Source organism: Tachypleus tridentatus, chromosome 1, assembly GCF_004210375.1.
Source record: "Tachypleus tridentatus isolate NWPU-2018 chromosome 1, ASM421037v1, whole genome shotgun sequence".
Taxonomy (NCBI): domain Eukaryota; kingdom Metazoa; phylum Arthropoda; class Merostomata; order Xiphosura; family Limulidae; genus Tachypleus; species Tachypleus tridentatus.
In genome coordinates, this window is record NC_134825.1 from 3,660,632 (window position 1) to 3,685,853 (window position 25,222).

Genomic DNA, 25,222 nt, shown 5'->3' on the forward strand with positions numbered 1-25,222 from the left:
TTTGTGGAATTTGTCCCATAAAAGTAAGTTTATTTTGATCAATGCTATAATTCTGTGCATGTAGTCAAGAGTTTCTACAAATTTATTTTTGATTGAGGAATTTAAACACTGTACAAGTGATGACCTAAAACTTATTTGGATGAAAAGAAAATTCAGACACTACAGGAAGTATTTTCTCTTTCCAGTTATAACACTTTAAAGCCACTTTTCATTAAAAAAAAAGAAATTCTGCTATCTTAGCAAAAACCTCAACCTGTTTTATCCACTAAAGTTGATGATTGATATAGAAAATTCAACTTCTTTAGTTTGAAATCTTCAGACAGTCAGGATAAAAAACCATCAAGGCCTCTCTGCCACTTCTGTAAAACAACCTGTTCACATCATGTCCATTGGTTAGAGTTTGAAAAAGCAAAAGAGGCAGCTTCTGATGTCCACACATGGACTGGTTTATCAAATTGTTGTTCCAAAAGCATATGTTTTGAAATATTGAAAGTTGCCCTTGAACTTCCAATGGGAAGTTATTTAGATGTCAACGAAATGTGCAATAAAATTATGAGACATTCCTTGTGGCTACAAATTAGGCAGGATGTTTTTCAGTTTTGTAAATCTTGGGATACCAGTCAATTGGTGGGAAAACCTAACCAGGATATTTTCATTGCTCCTTTAAAACTAGTTCCAGCTTCCAAAGAACATATCAGTCATGTTGTTTATGTTGAGCGAAAAAGATTACGTGTTATATGATTATATTATCATAAAGTTAATTGTATTAATTGAGGTATGGATTGACATGATTTTTGAAATTCTTTAATTATTCGACAGTGTATTGAATCGTATATATATTTATGAATATACACTGTCAAATAATTATAGAATTTCAAAAATCATGACAATATATACCTCAAATATTACAATTAATTATATTATTAAAAAGTTATTTGTATTATTTGAGGTATATATATTCATGGTTTTTGAAATTCCATAATTATTTGACACTGTATTGAATAGTATATATATTTATCAATATATATGCACAATATCCAAGTAAAAAATTACCTAACACTAATCTTTATTTTTCTAAGCAGGGAGGTATGATGAATTTACTGTTTACATTAAATATTTACATTTGGTTCATTTTGATGCATGTTACGCATATTGTTGGATGAGTATGACACAAGTCTAGTCTGTTCCCTCAATTTATAGAAGATTCTCAAGAGTAGAAAACAACAATATATGTTTTACAATAACACTATTGTATTTTCAAATGTTGTTGAACTTTCAATTATCTTACCTAACAAGTAGACATCGATGCTCCAAGAGACAATAACAGATTGTTTGGTCAGCCACAGTCATAATACTATAAGCCTCAGAAGCTATAATTTTGATAAACACTTATTGGTTGATAAACTACAGATATTTGACAATGAACGTTTATAGGTTTTGAATATTATAAACCTTCAACTTCAGAGAATTAACTTCGGATATTACAATTTCTTCAAGAACATTATATATTGTCATCGGTGAAAAACTTGCATATGTTTCAAGCCGTTAAGACAAGAGCACCTGTGTAAAAACATAAAAGGGATGAATGTACCATGGACATCAATGAAAGATTCAGTTGCACACCAGATACAAGACTCAGTGTTGTTTGTAAAACTTGGATATAAAACATTATTTGTAATAACTGTCTGCAGTAACCATCATTCTAATTTTTTTCTGTATATTAAAATATATGTGTTTGACAAATCAAATATATTTGATACATATTAATGTATCCACATTCAAATAACTTCTAAATTAAAATTCCCAGCTGTTTAAAATTGTAATAAGTAACGTAAGTAGCATAATAAATCAGAGACTCACCTAGGCATGGCTAGGTGGTTAAGGCACTCGACTCATAATTTGAGGATCACGGATTCGAATACCTGTAGCGTCAAACATGCTTGCTCTTTCAGTCTTTTATAATGTGACGTTCAATCCCCCTATCTGTTGGTAAAAGAGTGGGCAGTGGGTGGTGATGACTAGCTGCCTTCCCTCTGGTCTAACACTGCTAAATTAGGGATGGCTAGTACATATAGCCCTCATGTAGCTTTTGCTGAAATTAGAAACAAACCGAACCACTCATTACAAATCGTACATTGTGTGTGAAGTTTAATTATTCTGGTAGGCTTTTGAAATATTGTTAACATCACCTAACAACAGAGATAAAGAAGAATATATTGTCTTGTAAACTTTTTCTTTGACTTTTGATGAAAAAGAGAATTATTTAAATCTCTGTATTCAAAATAAAAATAGGGGATGGGCCAAAGTATGACAATGAGATTAGACCTGTTGACCCAAGCTGCCCAAACTTGATTAACACAAAAAAACTTCATGGATGTACTCTTAGCAAAATGTGAAAGATTCACCAAATGTAAGAACTGGGACAAAAATGACTGAGCAGTCTCTATCAGCTGACTTCTCACAGTAAAAGGTCTACAAGTGTTGGCAGGCATGATATCAGGATATTCTATGGCTTATGACAAGTAGAAAGTAATGTTGTTCAAACCATTTGAAATTCAGCAAAGAGAAACCTAATATTGGAGAAACTGTATTTAATACAGAGACATTTTACAAGACAGACTGGCACATACCTTAAACACATAATGCTAATGTTTCATACATGGCTGAAGAGAGACCAGTGTTTCTTGGTGCCTTTTATTGTCTTGCAAGCTCCTTCGGGGAATGAACCACTGCCAAGTTAGTTACTTTAGTTAGTACAGATTGAAACTGCCAAGTGTTTTAGAGACTGCCAGATTTTCCAATACATGAATAGTTCATGATGACATTCTCCATTCACATGTCACTATTGCCAAAGAAGAGAACTTCAAAAGAATTGGATGAGATAATCAAATTTACAGTGCAGTATATGGAAGTAGATGGCAGAATTATAGCTGGTAAGTCTGAGAATAACTTAAACAAGGGGTAACTGACTAGAAATAAAATACAATCAATCATGACAAGAACTCAGTGGACCAAAGGGAGAAGGTATACTATATTTGTTATGAAATGGAGCAGGTTGTGAGTACATGTCCATCACTAACAACCAAAAGCAGCTGAGCTACGTATAAAGATATTGAGGGTAAGAAAAGAAGGAATAACACAATCGTTGCTTCTGCCAGAAAAAACAGAATCAAAACAACAACTCTGATTCACTACAAGAAGAAAGGCTATTACGATCATTAAACAGCACATGATTGACCATCAGCTGGACATAGCAAATGGGTCAACATTTCTAATAGTGATTGGAGCATGTACAAATATCATGAGGTGCCAACATGCCAGTATGTGAAGACTATTTTAGGCACAAAAAAAGTGAAAGTCCTATGAAACACTGGGTGCAGTACTGCAGCAGTGAAAACCATTCTACTATGTGATCGTGAAGACACCAACATACAAATTGATGATTGAAAACATGACTAAAGAAAAAGAAAAGTAGTGATGCACCTGCAGTCACCAGCAAAGCTCAAGGGCAGAAGAGCGAACATGACAGCAAGTATTTCTGAGTAACTAAGAGTGACATCCCAAATGAAGGTCCGTGGGAAATGAAGACAAACCTTTAACTGCAGACATTTTGTGACTGTGCAAATACACTGAGAAGGTACAAGGTCTCCTGTGTCAGTCTCCAGATAGATTATACAAGACATTCTTCATACAACAAGAGATCAAGCCATTAGACATAAGGTGTACTGTGTCAGTCAACAGATAGATTATACAAGACATTCTTCGTATAACAAGAGATCAAGTCATAGACACAAGGTCTACTGTGTCAGTCTGTGTTAGTGACATCTGTGGTAGGTAATACTGCTTTCTCAACATTGTGTCATTACATGACGCATTGTATTTTGTGGAAAGAATGTCAGTAGAGAGGTGGTTGGAAATTGTGGGAAGACTGAGACTTAGTTATTCAAGTCCTGAATAAATCAAATCTGTTACAGTTTTACATGTGAAGTGTATTTAATCAGTGCAGGAAAGACTTTACTCTGAGTCATCACATGTTTAGACCCTATTGGTAAAGGTTTTCTTGGTGATTTACTGTTCAGTTTGTGTTGAAGTTGCTTTATTTCATATTATTTCTCTTTTAATATGTGAGAAAATACAGCTTATACTTTGAAATGAAAGTTATCAAGATAATGTGAATTTATGTTTACAAATGTATACTAACCTTTATAAGATCAACTTGTGATTCTTTAGTTATTTCTCTGTAGCCTTGTTGTGAAACGGTTTTACAAGAATATACAGGTGCTGTAATATAGAAGTATTAAAAATGAAGATTGAACCATTTCTTAATGATAAGCAGGATGTTTCATTGGATATGACAAGGGTTGAGGTTTTGCATCCCCGTCTTTCCAAACATGCTCGTTTTTTCAGCCGTGTCGGCATTATAATGTGACTATGAATCCCACTATTTGTTGTTAAAAGAGTAGCCCAAGAGGTGGTGGTGTGTGGTGATGTCTAGCTGCCATCCCTCTAGTCTTACACTGCTAAATTAGGGATGGCTAGTGCAGATAGCCTTCCAGTACCTTTGTGTGAAATTCACAAACAAACAATAATTGATAGAAGGTCTAGATATATTTAGAATAATAATGTTTTGGTCTCTTCTCAACATAATAATGGGAATTTCACATATTTTAATTTAGCAGTATGCACGAATTATCTATCATTATATGATATATTTTATATACTCTTGGTTTAATTTCCTGTCTCAAAGATTTATATCAATAATTAAAAATATATTGCATTCTATTGGTTTTGATATTTGATATCAGAGACCTGGATTCTCTTGGTTGTTTTGATATTTGACATCAGAGATCAGCATTCTCTTGGTGGTTTTGATATTTGATATCAGAAACCTGGATTCAGTAACAAATTTATAATCTTACTCTGTCACGTCACCTGAAAATTAGGATCAAATTCTTACCCACGTACCAGTCTTCCTCATAATATATTGCTTCTCCTCTTACTGAAACCTTCTTGTCTATTTGATGAATGAAACCCACTGATGCTTTGTTGTCTCACAATGATCAACATATCTACATCAAACAGTGAATTTAAAAAGTTTTGATAGATATTTTGCTCACGTATGAAATGATATCGGTAACAACTGTGTTTGGGTCTAAGTGAGTGTACAAGAATTACACCAGAGCTTTGGTGAATGTGAGGGACAAAGAATATCATTGTCCCTTTGTTGGCCCTCATTAATCAAGATATTTGTACAAACTGTGGTTCTACCAGTAAACTCTTCTTTATGATTATTTTACAAGTTTGGTTCACGTATGTTTAGTCACTTTTGGTTCCAGCAGTGTTATATCCAAATATATATGCAAAAGCGGTTCGTTTGGGTTGAGAAAATATTTTACATAGAAGAGCAAACAACGTTTCAACCTTGATCGGTCATCATCAGACACAAACTAATTTAAACCAATACACACAAATCCAACAAAGACACATGAGACGCAACTGAACAAATTACTACTACAAATGAAAAAGCCAACACAATTTCACAAACATATTATTCCCACCTACGTAAAACCGACTCACTCACACCACAAATATACGGCATTCCCAAACCTCATAAACCAGATTGTCCATCACAACCAATAATGTCCACATATGAACCATTTAGTTACAATCTTGGTAAATACATAGCATGGGCATTCTCCAAATATGTAACATGAGCCAGCTCATTCATCAAAGACTCTTTTAATTTCAAGTCTCATCTAAATCAACTTAATCATAAAGCCTTAATGGCCAGTTTCGATGTTATATCCCTTTTTACAGAAGTTCCAACCACTGAAGCCTGCAAGATAGCCTTAGAACTCAAAAATCAAGACCCTAACCCAACTTTAGACATTCCCAGTAACCAATTAGCAACCCTCATAGAATTCACCACGATAAAGACAAACTTCATGTTCAACAACCAAAACTATATACAAACAAATTGCCTAAGCATGAGTAACCCAGTATCACCAGTTCTAGCCAATATTTTTATGACACAAGTTGCAACACATCATTACATCCACCATTATACTGGTACAGATATGTAGATGACATGATTGCAGGTCTCACATCTACAAAACACACATTTAATTTTTCAATCACATTAACTCTATACATCCCAACATTAACTTCACATGTGAACAGGAAGAAAGCAATCAAATATCATGTCTTGACCTCAAAATTACGAGAACCGACACGAATTTAAAACAGAAATCCACCGAAAAATCACCCATACTGGACTATACATTCCTTTGGACTCAGCACATGAAACAAAACAAAAGTTAAACATACTAAGAAACCAAATAAACAGAGCCATAAAACTATGCTCACCAGATAAAATTAATGATGAATTAGACAAAATAAAACAATACTTCATCAACATCAATAAGTTTCCTCCACAAACCATAGAAAACATTATACGCACACACCTAGACAGAAAGCAAAATCAACCAACAAAAGTAAATATATATCACGAATCAAAAACTCACGAAACCATATTCTGCTGTATACCATATATTCCTGACATCAGCAGACAAATAACCAACCTTTGGCTAAAACTAGTAACAAAATATGACATTCCAGTTGATACCAAATTTATTCAAAAACCAGGCACAAAACTGAGGTCTATACTATGTAAAAACTACACTGACAAACACCACACAACATTATTTAAAAATACAATGTGATAACTGCCACGACTTCTATATTGGAGAAACAAGTAGATAAATGGAAACCAGATTCAAAGAACATAAAAAGTCACCTTCACACGTTTTTGAACACTGCAAGTCAAATAAACACAACATAACCATAGAAAACACTCAAATACTAAATAAAGAAACAAACATAAATGCAAAATTAAAGAAGCCTTACTTATACAACAACTTAAACCCAAAATAAACCAATATAAAGGAATGCCTTTATACCTATATTAATATAATAAATAAATAAAATTATATATTCAAACATCTAACACTGCCCTCTACATTCCAACACTCAGTTACACAACCCCTTTCAAACAAGTGGTCAGCTTCCGGTCAGTTACCTCTTCTTTGTGAACCTGATGATGACCGAAGAAGATCGAAACGTTGTTCGCTCTTCCATGTAAAATATTTTCTCAAACCAAACGAGACGTTTTTCCATATATATTTCTCTACAAGTGGGTTTTCTTGACATCACTGAGTTTTATATCCAGTTCAAGTCAATACCAATGTGGTGGGGCATTACCCTTATTCTCCTGATAAATAGTAAACCTGGTTTTTTCCACAGTTCTCTTTGTCTCATGTTTCCAAAGAAGTAGGGTTATAAACTAACCCTTTTTTTTCTGACACTTCACTGACTTCTCAGTTTATAACTCAGGTGTTTGTTAATACATATATTGAGCATATTTCTCTAATACAGATGTGTAAGGTATTCTAATGTGATATAATTTCCATGTGGGTATGGAAACTCCTTGGTAATGATACATTTAAACAGAAAATTTATTGAGTAATTGCAATTAAAAATATACTGAGTTGTGTACCTCTTTCAGAAATCAAGGACACTGGACACTCACAGTATGGTTCCACAGCTTTCCATCTCTCGAGATTGACTTCTGTAAATTATATTCAAACATGAACTAGGTTCATCTGAGAAAGGATGAATGAAAAGTTGTATTTCTCTCTGTGATGGCTTCATGATATTTTTCATGTTTCCCATCTCACCACATATCGGGTCATCCATTAAGTAATGTCTGATTTTAGGTTCAGAAGAAGAGAAAGGATTTCAAACGTTTTTAATGTTATTTAATCAATGATGTATGTTTTGTTATTATTAATTACTTCCTGCCAGTGATTCACAAGCTTCTGAATTTCACATCTATAAAAGTCTTAGGATTTGGAGGAAAATAATGTAGAGAGGATAGTTTTGACATCATGTGTTCCAAGCTCTTTTCCATCAAGACAGTTCTGCAAATTTTAGAATAGGTAAAAATCAGATGGGTAAGGCCTGGACAAGAAGTTTTTTTTTCCAGTCTAGCTCTTCAGTTTTTGGAGATGTGATCCTTTTTATGTGGGGCCATGCATTATTCTGACATAACCCAACACCTTTACGATCAATCAAAATAGGCTTAATTTATTTCAGTGCAATGTTCAGTACTCTAACTGTTGACAATACAAGACTGATGTAATCATTATATTGAGTGGCAGCAATGCAAAGTAGATCACACCAACAATATTTTACCAAATACTTAATAAGACTTTCCTCGGGTAGAGGTCCATTTTGGGCTGTGCTTTAGCCAGTTTACCTGCACTGAGCCATTGTCTGCAGTGCTTCACACTTTTATAAAATATCCATTTTTCATCTGCAGTCACTAACCTGTCAAAAAAAAGGAGGGTTATATTCACGAGAGTGAAAAGAAGTGCAAATGTCCATTTTTGCTCTGAGGTTGGCTTCTGTCTAATCACCCATTTTTCAAGTTTTGACACCTTTCTGAGCTGTTGCAGATCATGGTGAACTGTTGAATTAAGCTTCTGTGCTAGTTCTTCAACTGTTACAGCACAATCTTCATCATAAGCAGCCAACAGCAAGTCATCATTAAACTCAACATGACAACCTGAAAGTGGTGCATCATTTAAGTTCTAGTCACCTGATCTGGAGTTTTGAAACCACCTTCAACATTTTCTTTCATTGAGAGTTTCAGCACCATAAATGCCTTGAATGTTTCTTATAGTTTCTGCTGCACTATTGCCTTTTTAAACTCATAAAGCATTGTATGCCTTATGTGCTCCTCAGACACATCCATCTTCATAAGTGTTTAAATGATTAATGATTTGAAAAAGTGGAGTTGGGTTAGTTTATTTTATTTGTGTGAACATTTTTATACACGTGTTTCTACATATTTTAGTGATTAAAGCCTTCTACAAAGACAGAAATGATGATCCACTTTCTGTATTAAATTTCTGGATATAGCTTTTGGGATGACCTTGTACATACAGCATTTTGAGATGTCACAGACATGACATCTATCCTGCAGTGGATGTCTCACACTTCCAGTGAAGTTGAAGGTGCACCATGTGCGTAATTTTCACATTATTATATTACTTTACCCAGTGTTCCTGTTGCAATAATGTTGCATTCCAAGAGCCACCTGACTTTTTAATTTTACTCAGGTGCCAACTGACTCAACAGCTTGCACGAGTTTCTCTACTTGACAGTGTTAGATAATGGATATTTTTTACTGTTCTTCTGTACTGGGAATATTGTTCTACCAGATGTAGGAAAATTCTTTGCTCTGTTACCCTGGCTACATGTTTAACCATCATTTAGGACTACAACTGATAATGAGTATAACAGTTCGGGTACATTTTCAGAACCTGCCCTTTGTTGAAAATTGCTTAATTTTTAAGCACTTGTATGTCAAGTAAGAAGTTATTGAAGGATCCTGTTACACTAAATATGTTATGTGAATTTTGATTATCGTTTATTGAAAGGTAAATTATATTGAATCCTATAGACTTGCTTTGTACTTCTAGCTGCAGGAAAAGTTGTTTACTTTAAAGAAATTTTTAAGTTTAGTGAAACACCAAAAGTACAAGAAAAAATGTGTGATGTATCTGGACATTGTATGTTTGGCATATAATTAATAATGTTATGTTTGTAGTCACAAGCTGAAGAAACTCTACAAGTTTGCTGCATTACTGTGAATCAACTCATGACAGTACTTTGTATAGAAGTAGTATTGCTGGTCCAGAAGAATATGAGTGTTGAAGTACACACTGGGATGTAAATATATTTCAAGAAGAGAAACTTTAAATAACATGGTGAACAGTTGTGAAGTTTTTTATATTTTCATTTAAAGAGGGATAATGTTTTTAGCTGATGGTGTTCATCATATTGTACAGTTTATAACAAGGGCACATGTTCAGAGCTCAAATAACTTGTGTATGTAGTGTTTGGAATGTTGAGTGTTAAACTTGTGTGTAGAATTACGTCTATTAGATAAAAGTTAAAAGCCATGAAGATATAAAACAGAGAACAATTCAAGTTTGAGGAAAAAAATGGTAAATTAGTAATGTATGGTGAAGAGCTACTAACTGATCTGTAGAGTTGATAGGGGGACTGAACCCATATCCACCTTTGCCAACTTTTGTGTTGAATATACTGAAACTCTTGCATTTATGGAATACAGCGGATCAGTACCTATGATGCGTGGTCACTACGTTGACAGTGTACTTAATGAAGACCCTAATACTAAATCTCTCTTCAAGAACTCATCCATTATATCTTAAAGATATGATAAAAGTCTGAAAGAAAACCTGGTGCACAGTAAACAAAAACAAAATGATACTCGAGACACTGATACATGGAAATGAAATGTGTGTGTTACCTTCCCTCTTATAAAGAGCACTACACATATAGGAGAGAAAGACACAACCTTTGACATGAGACAGTCCTTTACGTGAAACAAGAACATCTAAAGCATGTTAACCAGCAGAACCAGGATTCACCGAGAGATAAACATTTCACAGTCAACAATGATACAGTTCAGTACTTTTCAATTCTGGTATTTCTTATTGCTCTGAGAGATATTCAGAAAAGAGAACTACAGAAATAGAGATAAATATACAATGTTTGGACTTCTGACCTTACTGAATGTTTTTATTTTCTATAGATTTATTATTCTCTGTTTACAGTTTTAATTGCTCATCTTTTATCTATTTATGACTCGTACACTCAACAAACAATTTCTTTTAGTTCTGTGTATGAACCTTTGTTGTAAGGATAGGACAAAGAGCACCAACTTCAAACATTTTTAAATAAAAATATAAAAACTACAACATATCATTTAATGTCAACAGCTCAGTAACATAATCTGTAGCCACCACATCTGGTTGGTGTCTTTGAATGAAATATCATTTATTATTGCTCTGATGTATGCATACAACAGTTGTATGAATATGTAAGGGAAGCAGCTTGTTGACATTAGTTCTGGTAATTTTCCAACAGAGATATTTGTATAGTGTGTTTTCTGCTGTTTCCAATGAAGCATATTCATTGCTTTTTTGCTACTTACCTTGGTGTTCATGTATTCTTTTTGTTACCAGATGTCACACCATACTTACTACAGCTTCTTGCAGTGTACTGGATGGTCCTGCTTATAGATGGGTAATTAATGGTGTTTTCCAAGTGATATTCCCTCCATGTGAATTCCTATGAGTGGACCCCATCTGCAGGAATTCAAGGTAAAAGTGGTGTGTTAAAGTTGGGCCCTTCAGCCATCAGGATCCTCTCTTCCCCTTCACTGGTCACAACACATGGGAAACATGCAACGGGATGTTTAGCTCCCAGAAGGGGTAAACTGAAAGTTCAGAACCTTCTCTGGGGGGTCCCCTCATAGGAATTCACATGGAAGGATATCTGAATTTTATGGTATGGCCTTATATTCCTAACCCTGTTAGACGTTTTTATTGTCAATGATTTGTCACTCAAAAACATCTTGCCATGGTTCCTTAACATGTGCTGGTAAAGACCATGATGCTTTTGAATGCCAACTAGAACTGCATTGTGTTAACTGTAATGGTCCACATCCTATCTAATCTGCTTCTTGCCCTAAATGGGTGGAAGAGAAAAAAGTACAATGTATCAAGTCATAATATGAGTTATCTAGAGGCTTGGAAATTACTATTCCCAATTCCATCTTGGACTTATGCTGCTGTTATCCATTCCACAACTTCAGGAGGAGTCCAGACAGACCTTTCCGTTCCTTCTGCAGAATCCTTTGCAGCACATCTGAATCTAGTACCCTCCAAAATCAACAAAGTAAACAAATCAGTATCTACTTCTATCTCTGTCCGTATTATATCTTCCATCATTACCCAGTTCACCTTGTTCAAGGACAGGTGTTTCCATGGGCTCTTCCTCTCTTGACCCTCCAACCCATTCTTTAACATCCTCAATCACTGGAACGTACATCTACAAACTTTAAGATGCCTACTCAATCCAGAGCAGGATCACTAGAGAGTGACTGACCCACATCCAGTAAAGAAAAAAGGATGGTTGCAAGCAGAAGGTCTCCGTGCCAAATACTCCTGCAAAATAAAGAAACATGGCCACACTAATCCAGTGGAACTGTCAAGGTTTTCAATTGAATGTGAATGGCATCAAGAATTTCATTGACTTTTATAATCTCAACTGTCTTTCTCTACAGGAAACATTTTTAAAACCTACTAATACAGTCAAAATTCTACAATACATTCCTTATACCAAAATGACAGGTCATGTGTAGGACAAGGACTTAGGGGAATAGCACTGCTGGTTGATCACCATGTGCTCATCTGGTCCTTGTCATTGAAGATGCCCTTGGAGGCTGTATCCATCCATATCTCCTTGGGTTGTACTATCACTGTTTGCTCTCTGAACCTTACCCCTGGAAAAAATTATCATCCCTCAGACCTTGATGCCCTCATTTTAATTTGGGGGAATCTTTATGGGCATAATACCCTCTGGGGTGGTTCTAGTATTGATGTGAGGGGTTGTGCTCCTGAATCACAACCTGACACTCTTCAATACTGGCTCTTACACTTATTTTCATGCACTCAATCGTTTACTGCTATAGATTTTTCTATCTGCTCCCCTTCACTTTTCACTTGCTTTTCTTCGGAGGTTGGCATCAATCCATGGGGTAATGATCATTTTCCTATCATTTTAAGAGAGATTGGATCCATGTACCTCAGTGTAAGTTGGATTGGGCCAATTGTCCCTCTTTCACTGCTCTTTCGGAGCTTGATACTACCATCTCATGTAGATCATTGATAGATGATTGTGCAGCAGCAGTAACTGACTATTGTCCAAACAGCTGCTCAGTACATTCCCAAAACCTCAACATCTTTCCCATGGCAGCCCCGCCCTTGGTGGAATTGTGCTTGTTTAATAACACAAAAGCTCAGAAATATGTAGGGGATAAATTTTGTTGATATCCCATGTTTACAAACTGCATTGCATTTCAACAATCTTGTGCACAGGCTTGGCGCACCAGACATCAAAGCATTTCTTCAACCACCAAATCAAAAGTCATAAGGGATGAGATTCGGAAGGTGAGTAGATGTATACTTCTGCCCCTCTCTATCTTAATATTCAATGGCCATGAAGTTGCTGATGCTCAGAGTATTGCCAATACTTTTGGTGAATATTTATCTCATGTTTCTAGCTCTTCAAACTCATCTCTTTGCTTTTTAGTTATTAAAACATGAGTTGAACATCTGCCTCTTTCTGTTTTGACTGATCATCCCTATTACTACAATCAGAAATACATTACTGGCAATACATTAGTTGGACCTGATGATATATATTATGAAATGTTATATCACCTTTCTCCTGGCTGTCTTTAACCGGACATGGCAGGAGAGTGTCTTTCCTGATGTTTGGCACCAAGCTATTGTACACACTATTCTGAAACCTGAGAAGGATCCAAAGATTCCTTCAAATTACTGTCCCATTGCTTTGACTAGTTGTCTCAGTAAGACTTTAGGATGATTGATGCTCATCTTGTTTCGTTCCTTGAATCAAACAACCTTCTCTCACCCACTCAGTGTGGGTTCTGAAGACAATGCTCCATGATATACCACTTAATTCTCCTTGAAACATCAGTTAGAGAAGCCTTCTGAAGTGACTTTTTTTTATTTAGAGAAAGCTTATGATACAACATGGATGTATTGCATCTTGTGAAACCTTCACTCATATGGACTGAGTGGCAATTTGCCAGTTTTTATTAAGCATATTTTAATGAACCTTCAAATCCAGGTCTGTGTGGACTCAACACTTTCCCATTTTTTCCCACAGAAACTTGGAGTCCCTCATTGCTGTGTTCTGAGTGTCACACTTTTCATTATAAAGATTAATGCCATCAGTGAACAGCTACCCCTTACAGTTACAAATGGTCTTTTCGTTGACGACTTTCACATCTCATGTCAGTCAGAAAACATGAAGTTTATTGAGAGGCAGCTACAAACTACGATCAATCACATACTTAAGTGGACCACAGCAAATTGTTTTCAACTTTCTCTTTCTAAAACTGTTTGTGTACATTTCTGCCACCAACAGGGTATACATCCAGATCCAGAACTTTGTATTGATGATGATGTACTTCCTGTCTTCCCCGACACAAAGTTGCTTCATTTGTATAAAGTTTAATTTATTGTCAAATTTAAGACCTAAGAACTTTGACATAGTCAAGTTTGGATGGGTCTGTGGTTTATGGTTCTGATTGAATCTCAGCACTGAAAATGTTGGTTCCTATCCACCATCAGGGGCTTCGGCTTTACACTGGGGTCATTCATATTTCTCTATATATGTGAAAACAGCTCGTTTGGGTTGAAAAAAATTTTTACGTAGAGGAGTGAACAACGTTTTGACCTTCTTCGGTGAACCTGATGATGACCAAAGAAGGTCGAAACGTTGTTCACTCCTTTACGTAAAAAATTTTCTGAACCCAAACGAGCCATTTTTACAATATATTTCTCTATAAGTGGGTTTTCTCGACATCACTGATCCATACTTCTCTAGTCCAAAGATTGTATGTGGAGTCCCATAAATCCCCTCTGTATATTCGCCATTTGCAACTATCTCTTATGTATGCTTCCAAACTTTGCTCTTTACCACAGCATCCTAGATGGGGTTGTGTTTTCCATCCTCAGTGGGCCACACTTTTCTATAATAGAAAATCCATCATCATTCCTTTTAGCTTTTGTATTTGGGCACAATCAGAAAAATTGGATATATCTTTGAATAGCATAGCAGTATCAACAGTTCAGCTTCTTCCACCATGGCTAATTACTATCACCAACTGTGACTTATCTAATGAATCATCTGAAGAAGGCCAGTATTCCCGATTGAAAATATCACTCATTATTTGCTGAACATCTTTCAAACAATCCATCTTTTCCCACATATAGGGATGGTTAAAAATTAGATGACTGTAGGTTCTGCATTGGCTTGTTACAGTTCAGATGTAGCAAACAGAATCCCCTCTACACTTTGTGTTCACTGGTGAATTATATGCTATTTCTCTTGCCCTGAATCATATTGAAACTATGCAATATAGGAATTGTATGATCTATACAGATTCACTCAGCTGTCTGTTGGCCCTGACATCATTCCATGTTTCTTACCATCCTATTCTTATCAATATGCAAAACAAACTTGCCCATCTCTCTTTATCATCTGTCTCTGTCCAATATTTTTTGGATACCAGGTCATGTTGGTATTAGTGGGAAAGAGCTGGTTGATAGAGCAGCAAAGTCCATCTGCTCTGGCTCTTATCACCACCGTTACCTGTTACATACATGGACCAAGGTCCAATTATCAAAACCCAACTATACAACAGTCAACCTGGAGTGAGCAATGAAATAATATACTTTTATTGCACTGTACACTGTTTTAGCATGATTTCTTTTACACATTTTAATTTTATTTTAACCTGAGCCCAGGACTGGAAAAGCCAACTTCAGGTGACTGACAGCAAGTTTGAACTTAATTCTTCAGTCTTCCTGTCAGGTCTTAATTTTACATATTTTTCCCATCATTTCCATATACCATTATAGTGTACTACATCCTGTTTGGCATAGATAGCCTAATCGCTTTGTGCCAATAAACATGAAATACCTACCTACTTAGCAAGTGATTGAATTTGTTTCATTATGTTTATTTACATTTGGAAGTGCTGTTGTCAAGGTGAGTTTTGATGCAACTTCTCATTTAGGTACAGTCAGGACAGTTTTTGTTTGTGCTTTCTTCTTGCACTTCATTTTTTTTAGAATTTTATTTTAAAAACATATTTTTCTTTTTTTATACCTCATATAAATAGCTTTAAGTGATGACTTATATTTATTATTTTCTTCAACATTTTATTGAGGTTTTCACCTCAGAAGTGATTTTATTTACTGTTAGCTTTATTAAACAGAATTCATGTGGCAGTACTAAACTATTGTCTTCAGTTCACATGTGGCAGTACTGAACTATTGTCTTTAGTTCACAGGTAGCAGTACTTAACTGTTGTTTTTAGTTCACAGATGGCAGTACTCAACTGTTGTTTTTGGTTCACACGTGGCAGTACTCAACTGTTGTCTTCAGTTTACACGTGTCAGTACTCAACTGAGGAACTGTTGTCACATCGGTTGATCTTTTTGGGTGTCAGCTTTGGGAGCTTGCACATTTTGATTAATGTCCATCAACTTGTGACAGATAAGCTATCACACTGTTACAGATTTATTTATGTTGATATCATGATTTACTTGCACCTCATCTCCATTGTGCAGTGGAGATACTTCTGTCAAGCACTAGGACTACATTTCAAATGTTCATCTCCCATTATCTGCTTTGGGTAGCCATTTCTTCTTCATTGGGGTATTGTCTTCCACCTGTCCAAGTACTTCATTCTTCAGTTCAGTTGTGTGTAGATAAGTTATCTATTTTTACATATACGCCTTTTATTTTTCAGGAGAATATCCCTTTTCTTCCTTAAGGATTGCACAAGATCAGTCATAAGTTTTTATTAACACTGTATTTGCTTCATGAATATGTGTGTTCCAGACCATACTAACTAATGGGTAAACAGAAGGGGATAACTGACTATTATTTAGAATCAATAAATCAGGAGTGGTCTGCTTTTCAGAATAGGGTTTTCATAGCCACCCACTAAACTGTCTTTGGTGTTGACATTCCTCTGATCTCTCCATTGTATTTTCTTCTTTTTTTCTAGTGGACTATAAGAATCTTTACCACTTTCATGTTCCAAGCCACTGAGGTGGTGGACCATGAAGATATCCTCTTGAATGTGATTGATATATACAGTATAAACTATAATGAATCCATTCATTTGAGAGTAGTGTGATGATGTTCTACTACTGTAAATAACAGATGTCCTTCAGTCTGATGGTTCATCTTAAAATGGATTGATCTGAGATGTTGTAGTTTTAGATTGAGCCATCAAAATTGCAGTTCTCCTATCAGACTAGAATCACTTATCCCAATATGGATGTCATTTATCAATTGTTGAATTTTCAATACAAAGCTGGACCAATCAGTGTAAATCCTCTCACATGAGTGAGGAATTTCACAATAAAAACATCTTTATTGTGTCAGTCCTCCATGTGTTGAGTTTACAGTTTGGTGGGTGGAATGCCTTCCTCCAGTCTATTGAAATTGAGGTGAAGAAGCTATGACCTTCTTTCCTGTCATTACAATAAAATCTTAAAAAGAAGCAAAAATATATGTGCTATAGCTGTAAAAGTGACCTTCTGAAAAGGAATTGAAAGTGGGAATCCTCTTGATATTAATGTAAGTATAATATAGATGTGTGGACTTCATGTATAAGGTAGGTATAATATAGATGTGTGCACTTGGTGTGTAATATAAGTATAATATAGATGTGTGCACTTGGTGTGTAATATAAGTATAATATAGATGTGTGCACCTCGTGTGTAATATAAGTATAATATAGATGTGTGCACCTCGTGTGTAATATAAGTATAATATAGATGTGTGCACTTGGTGTGTAATATAAGTATAATATAGATGTGTGAACCTCATGTATAGTGTAAGTGTAATATCGATGTCCGCTTCATGTATAATGTAGGTATAATATAATGTCCATTTCATGTATAATTTACATATAATATAGATGTGTACTTCACATATTTGTCTAAATGTAATCATAACTTTCAGTTTCAAAATTTAAAATGTTAAATCTTTCATATTGGATATAAATATTACATTGCATAATGTCTGGGGACAAAAAAGTACTTATTGGTCTTACTCAGATGTCCCACTCTACAAACTAAACTAAAACTACCAAATAATTAAGTAAATAATAAGAATCTTGAAGTCAACTCATAATTTATATAGTTATCAAGCATTCTCCTAAACTCACTTAAATTTACTGCCACTGTCATGTTCAAAGACAACCTATTTCATAGGTCAACCATCCTGTTGGTAAAATAAAAATGTTTTAGCTGAAAGTGACTTCACCTTAAAAAAACTTATGTTTATGTCCCATCAGCTTTGAAATCATCAGTTTATAACCCAATTTATAATAACTATTTTAGTTATTTCTTCTACTAAAATATATTACTGAGTTATTAGTATTCTATGGTTTCTTTGAAGTAAAAAATAAAATTAATATACAGTTATTATATTAGTGCCAGTAGATGTGTAGTTTGGCCCCCAAAACGTATATTGTTAGTCCATTTTCTGATAATAATGTCTAATATAACTATTTTGGAAAGTTAATGAATAGTTGCCAGGTACCGAAGGACCTAAAATTGTCTTTCATTTTTTAAGGGAAGCAGTAAAAAAATTACCCCACTTTAGACCTACTAGTCTTATATCAGTTGTGGGAAAAGTTTTGAAACATCTGATAAAAGATTATTTGCAAAGCCATTAACAAAGTTTAGATGTTTATTGAACAGTCAACATGGTTTCACAAGAGAAGACTTTTGCCTTAAAATCTCACGATATTCTTTGAAAAGGTTACTACTTATGTAGATGAGGGTAAGGGTGGATTATCTGATAGCATCTGAGATGCCACATAAAAGGTTTCTAAAAAAATTATTTTTGTGGGTGTGGGAGATAAGTTAGTAAATAATATAGAATAGTGGCTGGATGGAAGAAAACAGTCTTGTTATAGCTACAGTTCAGTCAAACTTATTTAATGTCATATGTAGTCTTAATGTGGTCAGTCTTATGACCTTTACTTTGATTTACATAAAAGATATGAATGAAACAATGGTCAATACATAACTTAAATGTGCTGATGATATTAAGGTTTTGGGTGTTTCTCACTGTGAAACGGGTGCTGCTGATTCACAAAATGTTTCAGATCATTAGTTGAATTAATAAATGGCAGAAGAGTGTTAATTATAATAACTGCAAGTTAATGCATGTGGGTTATCATAACCTGAGTTATAAGTGTAATTTGGATGGGAATAACTTTAACAGTGTTATGAAAGACAGGGATCTTAATTCTTTACCTAACAAAATAATTTTCTTATATGTATCCTCAAAAACATGCCAAGAAAATTAATATAATGGGAAAAATAATTTTAGATCTGTCACTCCCTCTTTGTGATGAAACTCGGGTGTTTCTTGGAATACACGTGAAGACTTCTATCATCCATCATTATAGTATGTATCCAGTGTAAGAATTTGATCAGTATGGTAACAGGTACACTTTCAATTAAAGCTGGATTATGTATCCATGGTTCAACCATTGACTCTACATATCTACATGATCAAGAGCATCATTCTACATCAGGACTTTCTACTCTTCTCTGGTTAAGATCTGGTAAATAGATGATCTTTGATTTCTGTATACGGGTAGAACTTTCTGAACTGGTAAATAGATCTTTCATCTTTGTATCCAGGTACAGTTTACTTAAAGTGGATCAGCAATAAGATGATATTGTTGGATTTGGTGACCACACCATTCCACCATGCCTTGTTACAATCTCTCTCCCTTGTGACCTTTGCCTAAATAATCTGAAGTTCAGTACTCCTGACTGGAAGTAGAGATTTCAGTTTTCTGTAACATCTTTCAAACCATCCTTGTGTTCCCATTTCTATGTATGGTTTTAAATCACATGGCTCTTTTGTTGTTGTTATAGATCATGACAAGTAATTGGTTTATCCCCTTTACAAATTCTGTGTTCACTGTTAAGTTATACTGATTGTGTTGAGGCAAAGCGGTATATTAGTTATATGATCTTCATTGACTTGTAGCTCAATGATGGCACTGGAATTACTTAATGTGAGTTGTTCTTTGGTATTTAGAAAAAAATGGGTTAACTTTTCATCATTGTCCATTTCTGTTCACTTCTTGTGGATTTCCAGCTATGTTGATAATTGTGGGAAATAAGTTTGCTACCACTGCTAGAAACTCCTCTGCTTTGGTAATGTCACAGCCCAGCCAATTATTCCTTAATCAGATTTTAGGCCTGTCATTGAGGCATGACTTAACATTTAACAATTCAATCTTACTCATGAATTTTTTTTAACAAGGAATTGATTTTTCAACAAGTTTATCTTATGACAGTCAGAGCACCATTACCTACACTCCAGTTTTACTTCAAATAGAAGAACACCAGTGAAAGCACCATATTAGACATATTTCATCTCAGAAGTTTTAACATTAATATTGGTGACACTGTCCACATTGAATGATTCTTGGATTTTTACTGGTTAAAGTTCCTTTAAGTTGTAACTTGGTTTGATTGATTTTGGTATGTATTTACATATTCTGTTTTTTCACTATTTAGTACTCAGTATTTTATCTGATATTTTGTTCTAATAGGATATCAATATGAAGTTCAATATTCCTGTTTTCATCTTAAATACATAATAATAATATTAATGAGTCATTCATTTAGAATAATCTCATTAAATAATAAAGTGTCTATTTTATGTTTCATGTGGAATTATTTCTTCTGTTTTACATAAAGTGGGTATTTTGGATTTCTTGTAGAATTACTTCTTGTTTCAATGTTTTGTTTGGCTTTCGAATCAGGCATAAAATATGTTCTGTATATGTACAGTTTTAGAACTTTTTATATATGTAACTAAATTTGAAATGTTAGGTTTATAAACTATATCATAATGTTTCAAATTAGTAAACTGTGGAGTCCATATGTATTAATAACTACTTGTTTCTTTCCATTAACCCTTTCAAGTATTGTTTGATTTTAGAACATGTCTGTTGGAGTGAAAATGGAGCTACCCAGTGATCTACTACAAGATGATGAAATTTCAAAGTTCATTTACAATGATGATGAAAGTCAAGATAGTTCATGTTATAATGTTATGAATGTGAAAACACAAACTAAATATCAAAGAGATATTATCTTAGGATTAGAAAGAACATCTGGTAAGTACCAACATCACCTGAAAACTTAAGTTTGTTGAAATTGGCTCAACACAAAACCACACAAATGTCATTGGTATAATTGCTGTTGTAATCCTACACTAAACATAATAGAAGATAAAAAACATAAATTTTTATACTGTGTTTTCATGAAATTTTATAAATATTACTTGTCTTTTGTACACAGAAACCCATATTTGTAACTGTGTATCTCTACTGAAACTTTCCATGAATACTTGGAGTTATTGTGTCGACTACTCCAAGTACAAAGTTATTTACTTCCTAACATTAAAAGTACTTTCTTCATGTTAAAACTTGTAAAATATGAACTCACATTATTGTATTGAAAACATAACTTGTGAGCTGATCATAAACATTCCTCATGAAGAATTTATATTATATTTCTTTTACTTAATTTAACTGAACAAGATTGTAATTGGTATATTTGTGACTTTTATAATGATAAACATAAAATACACATCGTACACAAGAACTATATCAGTTACATGTGACCTCTTGTTTTATTACTGTCATTTACTAAATGAGGTTAAACCTAGTTTTAGACTTGTTACAAATACACTTTATATGTACTTAATTAGATAATGTACCATCCAATACAGAACAATGACACACAAAAATTAAATAATGTCTTGTAACCTGTGTCATGTTGTTTTCCTTTAGTGTAAATCTTGGCATTTATAAATATTCATTTTACACATACAATACTTTTAAATAGGAAATATAAAATATTGGTGTTAACTAACATGTTAAACTAGACAAATCATAATAAGATCTGATAATTACTACCTCAAGTTAGAAAACAGTTAATTCAGAAAGGCACTGGTTGTAAGTAGTTCCAGTTGGTGTTACACTTTACTGTCATATTTCTATAGGCAGTTTTAGACTTTATCCACTACAAATGTCTTTTGAATGTGACACATTACGAACATGTTTTCATTGTAATTCTGATATAGGTAGAAACCTGTTTTTATTAAGTTTTAAACTTAGTTATATTTTTGATCTTTTTATATTGATATTTGTTTTGATTGTTTGAATATTAAAGTATATTTAGATGTTCATCAAATTAACTAATGTATGATATATTTATCATAATCTAATTTGTGACATAATTTGTATCTATTATAGATATAAATTGCAGTGTGGACAACTATAGTGGAAGTCAGTTTACTGGTTGTGATATAAAACAAGAAAATTACTTTACAGAAGATTTAAAATTCTCAAACAACAATACCAGTGGAGAAAGTAAGTCAAGTGGAAGTAACTTAAAGCCACCTTATGTACATCTGTGTGATGATACCTTAAAACTACAAAAGACATATTCTGGAGAAAAACCATATCATTGTGAAGTTTGTGGGAAACAGTTTGATAGAAACAGTAGCTTAAAACAACATCAAAGAATACACACTGGAGAGAAATCTTTCAGTTGTATAGAATGTGGAGAACTGTTTGAAACAAAGAGTGATTTCAATATACACAAAATAATACACATTGGGAAGAAACCTTACAGTTGTACAATGTGTGGAAAACAATATGGAACAAAGAGTTCTTTAAAGATGCATGAAAGAATACACACAGGGGAGAAACCATACAGTTGTACAATGTGTGGAAAACAGTTTATTAAAAACTATCATTTAAAAATACATGAACGAATACATACTGGGGAGAAACCTTACACCTGTACAGTGTGTGGAAAACAGTTTGTAAGAAAGAGTGATTTAAAAATACATGAAAGAATACACACTGTGGAGAAACCATACAGTTGTACAATGTGTGAAAAACAGTTTATTAAAAACTATCATTTAAAATACATGAGCAGAATACATACTGGGGAGAAACCTCACACCTGTACAGTGTGTGGAAAACAGTTTGTAAGAAAGAGTGATTTAAAAATACATGAAAGAATACACACTGGGGAGAAACCATACAGTTGTACAATGTGTGGAAAACAGTTTATTAAAAACTATCATTTAAAAATACATGAACGAATACATACTGGGGAGAAACCATACAATTGTACAGTGTGTGGAAAACAGTTTGTAAGAAAGAGTGATTTAAAAATTCATGAAAGAATACACACTGGGGAGAAATACATTTGTACAGTGTGTGGAAAACAGTTTGTAAGAAAGAGTGATTTAAATAGACACACACTAATACACACTAGGGAGAAACCTTATACATGTACTCTGTGTGGAAAACCGTTTGGAACAAAAAGCAAGTTAAATATACATGAAAGAATACACTCTGGGTTGAAACCTCACAGTTGTACAGTTTGTGGAAAACAGTTTGGAAGAAAGAGTGATTTAAATAGACACAAAATAATACACACAGGGGAGAAACCTTAGAGTTGTACAGTGTGTGGAAAAAAGTTTGCCACGAAAAGTCGTTTAAAAATACATGAAAGAATACACAGTGGAGTGAAACCTTACAGTTGTATATTGTGTGGAAAACAGTTTGGAACGAAGAGTTGTTTAAAAATTCATGAGAGAATACACACTGGTGAGAAACCTTACAGTTGTACATTGTGTGGAAAGCAGTTTGGTACAAAGAGTGATTTAACAGTACACGAACGAATACATACTGGAGTGAAACCTTACAGTTGTATATTGTGTGGAAAACAGTTTGGAACAAAGAGTCGTTTAAAAATACATGAAATAATGCACACTGGGGAGAAAGATTACAGTTGTACAGTGTGTGTAAAACAGTTTGGAACAAAGAGTTCTTAAAAAATACATAAAAGAATTCACACTGGGGAACAGCCTTACACCTGTACACTGTGTGGAAAATCGTTTGGAACAAAGAGTTCTTTAAAAAGACATGAAAGAATTCACACTGGGGAACAGCCTTACACCTGTACACTGTGTGGAAAACAGTTTGGAACAAAAAACAAGTTAAATATGCATGAGCAAATACACACTGGGAAGAAACCATACAGTTGTACAGTCTTTGGAAGACAGTTTGGAGTAAATAGTAATCTAAAAATACTTGAAAGAATACACACTGGGGAGAAACCATATAGTTGTTCAGTGTGTGAAAAACAGTTTGTAACAAAAAGAGTACACACTGGGGAGAAATCATACAGTTGTACAGTGTGTGAAAAACAGTTTGGAACAAAGAGTCAGTTAAAAGAACGTCAAATAATACACTAAGGAGAAATGTTACTGCTTTTATATTTTGTGGAAAAGACAAGATTCTTCAAATATTCTGAGTGTATATGTACCAGATAGAAACTCTACAGTTTTTTGTTGTTTTTTCCAAAACTATTTTGAAGCAACTGTAGCTTAAAAAAACAAGGGAAGAAGTATATACTGGGGTGAAACCTTAATATTGTCTATTATGTAATAAAGAGTTTATTAAAAATATTACATTGAAACACCAAAACAGAATTAATACTGGAGACATAACTTAGTTTGAGGAAAATAGTTTGGAACAAATAGTAGATTAAAGTAATTTAGATAATCCTTACCTGACAAAAAGCATAGTTTTATTGTTCATGGAATTTTGAATAATTTGGGAGAAACATTAACTACTACTGCTAAGATTGTTGTTCTAAACATGAAAATGAATCAATAAAATAATTTTGTCTGTATCTTGACATTTCTAGGTGTTTAGATTACACATACACATTTCAATAACAAGTGTTAAAATATTGATGTCATCAAGATGTTCAGAATTCATAATCATAATTATATTTTACCTATAATGTATTTATGTTGATATTTGTGTTCATTGTAAACTGTTAAATTTCACTTTAAAGCTCATCAAACAAAAATTTATGAAATATTTGTTATTTTAACTTGGTGTGGCCTTTTACTTTGTTTTTTCATGTTAAATACAAAGATATGCAATGTGCTATCTGTGCTATGCTTACCACAGGTATTCAAACTTGGTTTTTATTGATACGAGTCTGCAGGCATAGTGCTCTGTCACCTGGTGGGCTTTATGTAGAAACAGCTTATTCACTTTGCTTGGCCTATCTGAAACGTGTGTATCACCATGTTCTTTTACCCTACAGTTTTTCTGCTGTGAATCAGTTTTTTTAATCCATTGATAAAAAGACTAAAACTGGTTAACCTTTACTCTTAAGTGAAGCTGTCGTAAATATCTTAGATCAATAGCTTACATGACTTTTTGAGTAGACGTGTGAAAACATTGAAGGTGTGTGGTTGAAAAACTGTTCATATCTGAGTTATAGGTAGATCAAATTTGACATCAGTTGTAAGTTGTAAAGACCTATCAATGTACCAGATTTCAAAGAAAAATAAAACTATAAAAGTGAAA

At 33.9% G+C, this 25,222-nt stretch overlaps 1 protein-coding gene and 1 pseudogene across 1 annotated transcript; both read left to right on the plus strand.

The window, feature by feature from the left end:
* The first annotated feature begins 1,015 nt into the window (after positions 1-1,015).
* LOC143232074 (uncharacterized) lies at positions 1,016-25,222 on the plus strand. The gene is made up of 3 exons (XM_076467163.1): positions 1,016-3,830; positions 20,749-20,926; positions 22,070-25,222. Exons 2-3 carry the CDS (start codon positions 20,752-20,754, stop codon positions 23,284-23,286), a joined length of 1,392 nt encoding a protein of 463 aa, XP_076323278.1. The 5' UTR covers positions 1,016-3,830; positions 20,749-20,751; the 3' UTR covers positions 23,287-25,222.
* LOC143223139 (uncharacterized) lies at positions 23,287-25,222 on the plus strand (annotated as a pseudogene).

Excerpts from the sequence above, each read along its gene's own strand:
- LOC143232074 (XM_076467163.1), top strand. The coding sequence starts at position 20,752 with ATGTCTGTTGGAGTGAAAATGGAGCTACCCAGTGATCTACTACAAGAT. Across the intron at positions 20,927-22,069 it reads AGGATTAGAAAGAACATCTG|ATATAAATTGCAGTGTGGAC; the intron begins GTAAGTACCAAC and ends TATCTATTATAG.